Source organism: Camelina sativa, chromosome 11, assembly GCF_000633955.1.
Source record: "Camelina sativa cultivar DH55 chromosome 11, Cs, whole genome shotgun sequence".
Lineage (NCBI taxonomy): Eukaryota > Viridiplantae > Streptophyta > Magnoliopsida > Brassicales > Brassicaceae > Camelina > Camelina sativa.
In genome coordinates this window covers 48,592,871-48,604,248 of record NC_025695.1, presented here as the reverse complement: position 1 = coordinate 48,604,248, position 11,378 = coordinate 48,592,871, and the positions used below count along the sequence as shown (strand labels likewise).

The 11,378-nt window shown below is 37.9% G+C and overlaps 2 protein-coding genes across 4 annotated transcripts in view; both read left to right on the top strand.

The window, feature by feature from the left end:
• LOC104727217 (L-type lectin-domain containing receptor kinase IX.2-like) lies at positions 962 to 3,072 on the top strand. Its single transcript, XM_019232405.1, is given in 2 exon segments — positions 962 to 2,206; positions 2,209 to 3,072. Coding segments are annotated over 2 exon segments (1,965 nt in total). The 5' UTR covers positions 962 to 1,014; the 3' UTR covers positions 2,982 to 3,072.
• The window catches only part of LOC104727216, an 8,609-nt gene continuing 1,789 nt past the window's right edge, over positions 4,559 to 11,378 (top strand). The window contains exons 1-19 of one of the 3 annotated variants that reach the window (XM_019232796.1): positions 4,559 to 4,816; positions 4,987 to 5,089; positions 5,163 to 5,269; positions 5,407 to 5,512; positions 5,608 to 5,668; positions 5,807 to 5,876; positions 5,964 to 6,041; positions 6,160 to 6,234; positions 6,343 to 6,471; positions 6,584 to 6,659; positions 6,748 to 6,845; positions 6,944 to 9,648; positions 9,726 to 9,854; positions 9,950 to 10,075; positions 10,161 to 10,207; positions 10,292 to 10,443; positions 10,551 to 10,654; positions 10,783 to 10,980; positions 11,094 to 11,300. In XM_019232796.1, the coding sequence (XP_019088341.1) occupies positions 7,726 to 9,648; positions 9,726 to 9,854; positions 9,950 to 10,075; positions 10,161 to 10,207; positions 10,292 to 10,443; positions 10,551 to 10,654; positions 10,783 to 10,980; positions 11,094 to 11,300 (2,886 nt within the window). In that variant the 5' untranslated portion in view covers positions 4,559 to 4,816; positions 4,987 to 5,089; positions 5,163 to 5,269; ... (7 more) ...; positions 6,748 to 6,845; positions 6,944 to 7,725. Of the gene's footprint in view, positions 4,817 to 4,986; positions 5,090 to 5,162; positions 5,270 to 5,406; positions 5,513 to 5,607; positions 5,669 to 5,806; positions 5,877 to 5,963; positions 6,042 to 6,159; positions 6,235 to 6,342; positions 6,472 to 6,583; positions 6,660 to 6,747; positions 6,846 to 6,943; positions 9,649 to 9,725; positions 9,855 to 9,949; positions 10,076 to 10,160; positions 10,208 to 10,291; positions 10,474 to 10,550; positions 10,655 to 10,782; positions 10,985 to 11,093; positions 11,301 to 11,378 lie in introns of those variants that run through there. The other 2 variants (XM_019232795.1, XM_019232797.1) reach the window with 2 other exon arrangements.

The following is an 11,378-nucleotide window of genomic DNA, read 5'->3' as shown; positions in this document are numbered from 1 at the left end:
AAAAAAAAAAAAAAAAAAAAAAAATGCAGCTCGAAGAGGTCGAACCTGAACAGTGGTGCCAAAAATAATATTCCTAAACCACTGGCCTAAAGAAAACTTTTGTAGAAAATAGCCGAAATATTTCTTTTATTATTATCGGCCGCAAGCCAATGCTTGACTTGCTTGGCCTCTTGGCCGGCTCTGCCTGAATACATTAGCACCGGAGGTGCCAGCAAAGAATCTGACGTTTATAGCTTTGGAATTGTTTTAGCAGAGGTTGTCACAGGAAAGAAATATGTGGGATCCAAGTCAAGGAAAACACAAGGGAAACTTGAGTCTGAAGCAAGTCTTTTGTATCAAATGGAAAAAGATTATGATGATATGAACCAAACAGAGTGTCTTATGGTTGTGGGGTTATTGCATTTTCTTGTCTAAATTATAGCATTTTCTTCTTTCTTTACAGTCAAACTTTTGTTTCTCCTACTTAACTGTTGTTAATTTACTCTGCTTTATACTCTCTTTCTTTGCTGTAAAATTTTCAAACCTTCTTAGCTTAAGAAAAAAATAATTTTGTGTTCCCTTCTGGTGGCTCACTTCTATTTAACACCTTTTAATTACTTAACATTGAATTAAACAGTGCTGCTTATATACTTGTCGTGCTGGTTTGGTTAGGCTGCTCTCATAAGGTTGCTAAAATGCTACAGGGAGGTCCACTTTACGACCAGTTACATTTTCAAGATTGATACGTGTAACGACACAACTTACAACTAATTTTATGATTGCAAAGTATTTAGGAGCATTCAAGAGTCTTTCAAAGGTTTTTTTATAGCACTGATTTGACTTTTTGATTAAAAGAAGGTTCAAAAGAAATTCAGTGATAGTGATCTTCTTGAATAGACCCTTATTAGATTAAGCTTCTTTTCTTGACCACTCTCTACTTTTTGAATTGTGTTATATGTTCTGTAACTTGATTATCTAAAGATCATCATTAACCAAATCTTTGCTTTATTTTACTTCTGTAAAAATCTTTACTCCATGTTCAATTCATTCTTCTACCTTTCCTATGTTCTCTTCCTTCCTTTTGTTGTTAATTCACTTTACTTCAATTTTACTAGTTTCCGGCCAGGTGATCCAGAGAACATAGTTTACAACGGGGATGCAACGCCCGATGAAGATGGAACGGTGAACTTCAACAACGATGAACAAACATCTCAGGTTGGTTGGATTACTTATTCCAAGAAAGTACCTATATGGAGTCATAGAACTGGCCAGGCTTCAAATTTTAACACAAGTTTCTCCTTCAAAATCGATGCTCGTAACCTTTCAGCAGATGGTCATGGGATCTGTTTCTTTTTCGCTCCTATGGGAGCTCAGCTACCTGCATACTCAGTTGGTGGTTTCTTGAATTTGTTCACTCGAAAGAATAATTACTCGTCTTGGTTTCCACTCGTTCATGTTGAGTTTGACACATTCAACAATCGAGGATGGGATCCTAAGGACGTTGGATCTCATGTGGGGATCAATAATAACTCGCTTGTTTCTTCCAACTACACCTCTTGGAATGCAAGCTCACACAGCCATGATATTGCTCATGCAAAGATCTCTTACGATTCCGTGACTAAGAATTTAAGTGTGACTTGGGCTTATGAGCATCCTAAGGAGAGTTCAAGCCTTTCGTACATCATCGATCTCGCAAAGGTTCTGCCATCAGAAGTTATGCTGGGGTTTATAGCTGCTGCTGGGTCAAACACAGAGGAACATAGACTTTTATCATGGGAGCTTAGTTCAACTTTGGATAGCGAGCAAGCTGATAGCAAGATAGGAATGATAGTTGGCGTTTCGGTTTCCGGGTTCGTTCTCCTGACCTTTATGGTCATCACAACCGCGGTGGTTTGGTCACGGAAGGAAAGAAAGAAGAAGAAAGAAAGAGATATAGCAAACATGATATCAATAAATGAAGACCTCGAAAGGGAAGCAGGGCCAAGAAAGATATCTTATAAGGATCTTGTGTCAGCAACCAACGAATTCTCAAGCGATAGAAAGCTGGGTGAAGGAGGGTTTGGAGCGGTTTATGAAGGAAACTTGAGAAAAATCAATACAATGGTTGCGGTGAAGAAACTATCCAGTGGTTCAAGGCAGGGAATGAAAGAGTTTCTAAACGAAGTTAAGGTCATCAGCAAACTGAGACATCGAAACCTAGTTCAACTCATCGGTTGGTGTAATGAAAAAACGAGTTTTTGCTCATCTATGAGTTACCAAATGGTAGCTTGAACTCTCACCTCTTTGGTAAAGGGCGGCCTCATATACTCTCTTGGGACACAAGGTACAACAAGATAGCTCTTGGTTTAGCCTCTGCTCTTCTTTATCTTCATGAAGAATGGGATCAATGTGTACTGCACAGAGACATCAAGGCAAGCAATATAATGTTGGATAGTGATTTCAATGTAAAGTTAGGCGATTTCGGGTTGGCGAGGCTTGTGAACCATGATTCTGGTTCCCATAAAACAGGATTGGCTGGAACTTTTGGATACATGGCACCTGAATATGTGATGAAAGGAAGTGCGAGTAAAGAGTCTGATATATATAGCTTTGGAATCGTTTTACTAGAGATTGTCACAGGGAGAAAATCGCTGGAACGGACACAAGAAGAAAACAATACTGATACAGAGAGTGATGAGACCAGTCTTGTGGAGAAAGTGTGGGAACTTTACGGGAAACAAGATGTGATGACTTCATGTGTTGATGAGAAATTGGGTAAGGATTTTGATAAGAAAGAAGCTGAATGTCTTGTGGTATTAGGGTTATGGTGTGCTCATCCTCATAAAAACTCGAGACCTTCGATAAGACAAGCGATCCAAGTCTTGAATTTTGAGTCACCATTGCCTGATCTTCCACTGAAGAGGCCTGTTGCTATGTATCACATCTCGGCTTCTTCTTCTTCTCCCTCGGTTAGCTCAAGTGGAGTTTCGTTAACGTTCTCAAGCATTGAGTATGGTCGTTAGTCATCATAGCTGAAGATTAAAGATTCCCTTTTTTTTGTTTTTGATCTGTTTTTTGTCATCTCTACGTATTATATTTGTTCACGCACTTGAATTGAAGCATGATTATTCTTTGTGTTAATTATCATCCTTAATCTTATTTGTATGTTGTTAATTGTGTTATTATTATCCTTTGTGTAATATATCAAGGCAATATAAAAAATCACAAATAAAAAAAATAAAAGACTACTAGAAAAACGGAAACAGCAAATAAAAGGCTGTAATAGGAAAAAGGAAAATAAGGAAAACCTAGGTTATTAATCTAACGGTACAAAAAATAGACCGACCTATCTATTCTCTATAAATATGATGCTCCACTACACTTATAAGTTTTAATATCTCATCCTATCTTTTTTATGTTGTTTTTGTTCTCCTTCGTTAGTCGTCTAGGGTTTCTGATCGATGTTGTGATAATTCTTCTAAACCCGACGGGTCTCTGATGTTTGTTTGTTTCCAACTCGATCTCAACACCTCTCGTTCCGACTAGTGAAACTGAAATCTTCTTCTTCTAGGGTTTGCCTGCCGTTTGGGTTTCCTCGTCAATTGCATCAGTAGTAGCTTTTTTTAATTATTTTCATGTATTCCCTCCCTCTGTTATATATCTATCTTCTTCTTCACGAACGAGACTCTGATTTGTTTTTTCTTTTGTTCATCTTGCAGGTTTATTCAATCTACGTTGATCCTATCCGATCCGATCATCACCGATCGTTCTAGGGTTTGGTCTCTTCTTTGTTTTTCTTCTAATTACATGTTATTACTTACTTGTTGTTGTTGTTTTTTTGTTGCTTTAGGTTTGGGTCCTGCGATTGATCGGTGATGGTTTCTAGGGTTTGTTTTCTAAATTGCATCAAGTTGCTTTTTTTTTTTATTTTAATAATGAAATTGTCACGTGATTTTACTTGTTGCTCTGTTATTTCAGGTTATGGTTGATGCGTTTATCGATGAGGGTGATGTCTCAAGGAGACAAGGATACGTTTCGCTTATTCTCTGTGCTAACGTCTTCAAGGGTTTTGTTCTTGCTCTTAACTCTTCTTTTACACTCTGTTCTTCCTTAGTGACATGTGATTTACTTGTTGTTGTTTTTGTTTCGTTGGTTCAGGTGGTGTGGAGAAGGATCCTACAATTGTTCAATGACTGATCGAATTCATGTTAAGGTTTGGTTTCTAAATCCGATATTTTTTATTATGTTCTCAAGAGGAGATAAGGGACACGCTTAATTTGCATCTTTTCTATGCTAAAGTCTAAAAGTGTTTTGTTCTTCGTCTTCCTGGGCTGGAGAAGAAGACCCGAGATGTTTCTTGGCGGATTTGTTTTGTTTAATGAAGCTGTTCACGAAACAGAGTACTTTCTCTGTTTCGTGAACAGCTTCATTAAACAAAACAACGAAGCCCTGGTAAATTATTCCCCCCCTCCCGGAGCCCAATAACAACAATTTCAGCCCAATAAACAACGAAGCCCTGGTAAATTATTCGTCCTTTTTTTTTTATATATATAAATAATAATAATCTAGAAAATTATATTTTTAATGGTTTTTCTTTTTCTTTTTCTAGCTATGAAGAAGAAGAGGAGAGATAGAGTGGAGTGGAGACGATTCGTAATCGTACGAGTGTTAGAAGACGAGCCCTTAGAGAGGCTACATCACATGTCGCCATGTTGATGTTGGAGATAGATTGAGGGGAGGGGATCATCATCTCATTGGTGGGGTGGATTCGTTTTTTTCCCGGCAACGGTGTTGTGTATCACTCTAGGATTTAGGGGTGGATTCATTCTCAGCGAGGCTTCAATTATCAATTTTACAGGTATTCATTAATTATACATTTATCAATTGTCTGTGGGTGGCCATGATTGAGTCAGAACGTTTTATTGCATTACTTAAAGAAGAAGTAGTAGAATCAATGTCTTCAGAAAACCTCTGTGTGAACATGTGATGATATGCAATATTCCCTAATATGCTCTCTTTTTTTTTCAGGTTGGTGTGCCGGTTTATGCAGCAAGGCCTAAAAAAAAAAAAGAAGCTCAAAAAAGGAGTTTGTGTAGATGTTGTTATCATGAATACTGCAGAAAGGCTTGAGGTAATCTTTTGTCCTTCAAAGTCATTGGTCCATTGTAGCTTTAGTCCTGAAATTGACTCTTTGTGACACATAGATAAAGGCATGATGGACGAACTAAAAGACTTAAGGAAATTTCTGAATCCAACACAAGTGTTACTAGTTGTTGATGCCAATGACTACCTGGACAAGAAGCTGATGCTGGTACGCTTGTTTCTATTCTATATTTTTCCAAAAGAAGATATTCGAAACATCCTGTAAAATGAATTAGTTTCAGAACCGGACCTGTATTAGTCATAATACTAATTAAGATGAGCTTATTTATTATGTACTTCCTACAGCTCTGGTGACAAACCTTCAATGTAGAGATAGGAATCACAGAAGCCATTCTGACTAAGCTAAATGGTGCTGCAAGAGGTGGTGACTGCTGCTTTGAGTGTCAAGGAGGTTTGTGTTCTTCTTCTTCTTCTTCTTTGATTAATTATGTCACAGAAAGTTACTTAATTAACGTTTTGCGTTTGTTTAATTGGGTATCTGGAAAGGCGATTTAAATGGTATGACGTGGAGAGCGGATGGAAGCAATGATTGAAGTGATGACACCAGGTATTATTCTCTGTTCCTTGCATACTCTTCTCTTGGGTACGTCTTCAAGCTTTCTCACGGGTTTTGTTAACATGTGATCATTTTTTTTTGGTCTTTATAGTTGTTTCACTCTATCGTTTTGGTTTCAATAATACTCAGGTGTGGCTCTGATGGTTGTGTTTCATAGATTCCACATGATGAGATGGGTGGAGGAGAGCTACACTCAAGGGTTTTGTTCTTCCTCTTAACTCTTCTTTTATTTACTATCTGTTTTTCCTAATTACATGTGATTTACTTAGTTGCTGTGTTATTTCAGTTTATGGTTGATGCTTTTATGGATGAGGGTGATGTCTCAAGGAGACAAGGGCACGCTTGGATTCTTCTCTGCGCTAAGGTTTTGTTCTTCCTCTTAACTTTTCTTTTTTCTCTCTGTTTTTCCTAATTACATGTGATTTACTTGTTTTTTTTTTTTTTTTTTTTTTTTTTTNTTTTTTTTTCTTTTGTTGGTTTAGGTGTGTGGAGAAGGATCCTACAATGGCTCAATGATGGCTTTGACTGATCATTGTCACTGCATACTCTTCTCCTGGGTACGTCTTCAACCTTTCTCACGAGTTTTGTTAACATGTGATCATTATTTTTTGGGTTTCATAGTTTGTTTCACTTCACTCTATCGTTTTGGTATCAATAATACTCAGGTGTGGCTTCTCATAGCTATGTATCAGGTCGTACATGATGAGCAGCTAGTGAAATTGTGATTGCTGGAGGAGAGGTGTCTGATCTACACTTTGCTAAATTAGGTTTCTGATCTACACTTTGCTAAATTGGTACTCTCTCAATTGCATCTGTAGCTTTTTAATTATTATGTTTATGTGTCGCTCTGTTAATCTTCTTCTTTCACGAGTCTCTCACTTTTTTTTTGTTTTGTTTGTCTTGCAGGTCTTTTGGAAGCGAATCTATAATGATCCGATCATCGCCCCCCCCCTGGCTTCTTATTCTCACTCCTCCTCCTACGGTTTGGTTTATAATTCTCACTCCCTTGTTGTAGACTCAAATTTGTTGAAGATGTTAAAAGTCTTTTACTAGTTGCTCTGTTATTTTAGGTTATGGTTGATGCTTTTATCGATGAGGGTGATGTCTCAAGGAGACAATTGAGGACAGGCTTCGCTTCTTCTCTGTGCTATCGTCTTCAAGGGTTTTGGTCTTCCTCTTAACTCTTCTTTGACTCTCTGCTTTTTCTTTTTCCTAATTACATGTGTTATTTACTTGTTTTTTTTTTGTTTTGTTTTGTTGATTTAGGTGTGTGGAGAAGGATCCGACAATGGATTAATGATGGCTTTTACTGATCATTGTCACTCGAAGAAGAGCTGAGATGTTTCTTGGCGGTTTTGCTAACAGGTGATGCGTTTTGGTTTTAGTTGTTGTTTCACTTTATCATTACCTACTTATCATTTTGTTAAGTTCTGGCTCCACACTCATCATGCATTTCTTTGACAACCAGCTCAAGTCTCTCTTCTTCTGCTCTAAACAGGTTTGTCTACTTTTCATGCTTTTTGAGCCTTTGGCTTTACTCATTATTGTTTAGCATGAGATGAATAATTCAGTTGCTTGTTTCAGTTACAAGTTAGTGAGAATTCTTAGATTAAAGTAGTATTAATTGATAGATACCATTAGGGAAGGATGGTCTTACAACGTTTCGCTAAACCTCAAAAGCTGAAACCTCTTATGCCATTTAAAACCCAAATTCGAAGCCTTTTTTTTTTTTGTTTTCTTACCCTCCCAAACCATGAAGGTGCAGTTAAATCGAATGGGTTATGTAATTTTACTCAAAACGGAGAACGCCCACAAGGTGCTCGACACAATTCCTCAATACCCAAAATGGCTCTCCGTTGTTTTTTTTTTGCAAAGACCCTGTCACGTGTGGGTTGTACGTGACATCTTCTACTCGTTGATTTTTTTCCTTTCCCGCTTGTCCTCTGTTTTCTCTCGCCAAGAACAAAACCTCTCTCAGACTCAGTACCAAGAAAACGCAAGATCAGATCATAGAGAGTCACTTACTTGCTATTATTCTCTTCTCCAACATGGAGCCTCCTGTTCTAGGAGATGTAAACTGCGAACAAATCTTCAAACGCGCCAAAGATTCCTACTTTGCGAAAGATTACGTCAAGGCGTTGGAGGTAATAGAAGATCTGTCTTTAGTCCAAGGGGAAGAAGACAGGGAGCATATTAATGCGCTACAAGCTCAGATCTTTATGGACCTAGGGCAAAAAACAGAGAACACTGATGTGAATGCTGCATACTACTTGGGTTGTGCAGAATGCGTTTCGATATCTCCTGGGTCGTCATCGTTGGCGGCAATTTCACTCTTCTGTCTGGCAGAACAACTTGGGTCATCCGTGTACTACAAGAAATCCGTGCGCAAAGCAAAAGAAACTTTGTACAATCTTACAGTGAATTTGAATTTGCAGGAGGACCCAGAATTTGCCAAGAGAGAAGAGAAAGCAATGATGTCTGTGATCCAAAATGCAGAGTCAAGAATTGCTGAATCCAAGACCAAGACACGAGTAGCAAGGAAAGAAGAAAAAGGTAGGGATACAAGGAAGAGCGAGCCTGATTTCATCAAAAGATTGATCTTGTATTGGGCAGGTTTGAATGTTGAGACCAAACGGAACTTTATGAAAGTAAGCACTGTGGAACTTATGAGTAACGTTGAGGGATTATATGGTAGTGAAGGACGAGATGCGTTGGAGCAACTTCTTACTTTTGCAAGGGATGAGAGAAAATGGAGATTCTGGATGTGTCGTTCTTGTTCGACCAAGTTCTCTAGTGCTGAAGAATGTAAGAATCATCTTGAACAAGAGCATCGTGCAAAATTTACACCTGATTTGACAAAGTGTATGCCCCAAAGGATAAGTAAAGCCTGGGCTCGTAAGATATCTGTTGGAGGTTGGGAACCAGTGGATACAGCAGCTGCCATCGAACTGATCAAGAATCGTTTGGAAGATGTGAAAGCATTTGCCTATGAGAATGGATGGTCCAAAGGCTGGCCTTTAGCTGCAGATGAAGAGCGCAGTAAGTTACTCAAGGAAATTCAAATACTCCTTGTGTCGTTTTGGGACTGTAAGATTCTCTCTTGTAGCATTCGAGACTTGGTGATGCAATTTACGGTTAAGCATCTTGAAAAGCTTCAAGTTTCCAAGCATACTCTTACTGATTGTCACCTAGTGGAGACACCTCAGATTATCTGTTTTTGTGAATCTGGCGAACTCAATGAAATCCTGCAATTTCTTAAAAACATCAAGTGTGAAAGGGATGATGGTACAGATGTGGTTTGCAGAGTAGTCGACAATTTCTGGGATGGTACTCGAGTTAAAGAAAAGCTCGACTTTGACCCTCAGGTTTCAGTTCTGCTCCTGGATAAGAGACTGCTGCAATGCAAGATTGCTCGATTCGATGATGAAGGGACAATCAATGTCTTTGATCCCAGTGTTCACTATGCCAATGCACATGCTCAGGGAGGTTATATCTTATCCTGGTTAGTCGACAACTCTGTACAAGATGAGAGTTTTCGATTTCCCATGCCTATCAGGATGCACAATCTTGATATTTGGGTGGCTGTTCTGAAAGCCGTTCAGTTCACATGTAGGACTTTGGAAATTACATATGTAAAGAAGTGTCAGCTCCTAGATTATGATGCAGCTCTTACCACCGCCGAAAATTTGTGTATTGGCGAAGATGTAAAGAGGAGGAATTTACAGAAAGATCAATGGAACAGTTATGCATCTCTTCTATGTGATACATGTGAAGAGCATTTAAGGAGAGACGCTGGAAAATCCCTAAATACAATGATATTCTTGTGTGCAGTACAAGATGTTTTCAAAGGAGCAACATTTCCAACATTTGATTTTCGCATTTGCATGAATGTTATTCGTGAGCATAAAGATCTTAGTGATGACATTGTGATGAAGTCCATAAACCTTCTGAAATTAGTGGTCACCAACAAGGTTCATTTCTTATCTGAATTTTAATTAACAACAGGATATCATAAAATTGTTTATCTTAAAGTGTCAATTGATTGCAGGTTGCTCTAAAAGATTCAAAATTTTTACTGGTTGAAAGTTCAAGGATTAATTTGCTGAATAGCCTCACCAGACTTTCTGTTTTTGACTATCGCTATTACATTCTTCGACCAATAAAAGAACTCATCCTGGTTGGTTTGATTCTCTACAGAGAGCTTCATTTCATTTCATTTCTGATTGGGTCTTTCACATGTTCCTTATATTATATATGATGTCTCGTGTGTAGGATGGTATTATACATATGGAACACAAAGAAAATTTAGCTGCGGCAGAAGCAGATCTTAAATCCGAGGAAAAACAAGAGGAGAAGATGAAATTACCATCGAAGAAGAAGAAAAATAAAAACAACAAGGTCTTTGAAGTTCTAAATTTTTTATTTGCTTCGCTGACTTTTTGGTTATTCAATTGTAAGAAGGAATGTCTTCATGGTGCAACAGAGAACTTCAACGAGCATGCCTAGTCACCTTGATAAGAGTGTTGAACAGTAAGTACCTCACGATTCTTTTTTGTTATGATGATATATTGTTTTCTGGTTGTTTCTAAACACATTGTGTACTTACATCTCTAGTGAAAATTCTGTCAACCTTGAACTGGGAAATACACCTCCATCAGTAAAAACGGCCGAAGAAGTTCTTATGGAACCAGATGATACTTTTTCAAGTGAAAGGGGTCTATCGGAAATGACATCCAATATTAACAATCAAGAGGAAGCTACCAAAGGTAACCTGGTTGTAAAAGAGCTTCTCAATTGTCGAGTATTCTAAAAGCTCTATAGCCTATTGTTTTGAGATGTATAATTCTTATTTCTTTATCTTGTCGTCTTCAAGATATGCAAATCATGCCTGGAGAAGATTCATCGTCAGAACACCTGGGCTCAGTACATGAAGAAGCTACAACAAGATATAATTCAGTTCTTGACATGGTTCTTAAGGTAAAGCAATCATGAACAAAAATAAGATTTCAAAACCTAAACTATGTTTTACTGATTTAGACCATTCTTTCTTTTCATGTATTATCTCTTTACTTCCTTATTTTGTTTGAATTTGTGCTCTACTGCAGGCCCTCTGTAACATTAAGGTTCTTAAAGAGGATCTGGTGCCCAATCGGCAACCATTTTCTGACAACTTGGAAGAACAAGTTCCTCGTGCATTACGAGATTTCTTTGCTGCTTTTGTCTCGGGGGAGATAGAATACGAAGGACTCTACAATTACCTTCAAAGCGACTTACTTGCTTCCTTAGAAGAAGTTCATTCCACGGTTTGTACGGAAGATAAATTTAAACATTGCATATTTTATTTTCCAAACAGCTTTGTTGTTATCTTAAATGCCATTCTAATTTCTTTTTTTTTATCCTTTTGTTTCCTGTTTAGCTAAATGATGCTGCGGAGGTAGTCGTAGCCATCCTTGAGTTTTGGCAATGCTGGAAAAGTCCACAAAGAGAAAGCTTGGTAACTCGTCTTTTTACAATTGAAGAATATGAAAGAATGAAATGTAGCAAATGCAGAAAGATGCCAAATTATCCAGAGCAAAGGTCTTATGGCGTTGTTATGGCTGCAGATTCAATCAGAGACCTGAAGGTATATTTCATTTATTTCACTCTTTGTCTTTCCTACAGAAACTGGTACTACTTCTTAAGAAGTTGTGTTGTGGTTATG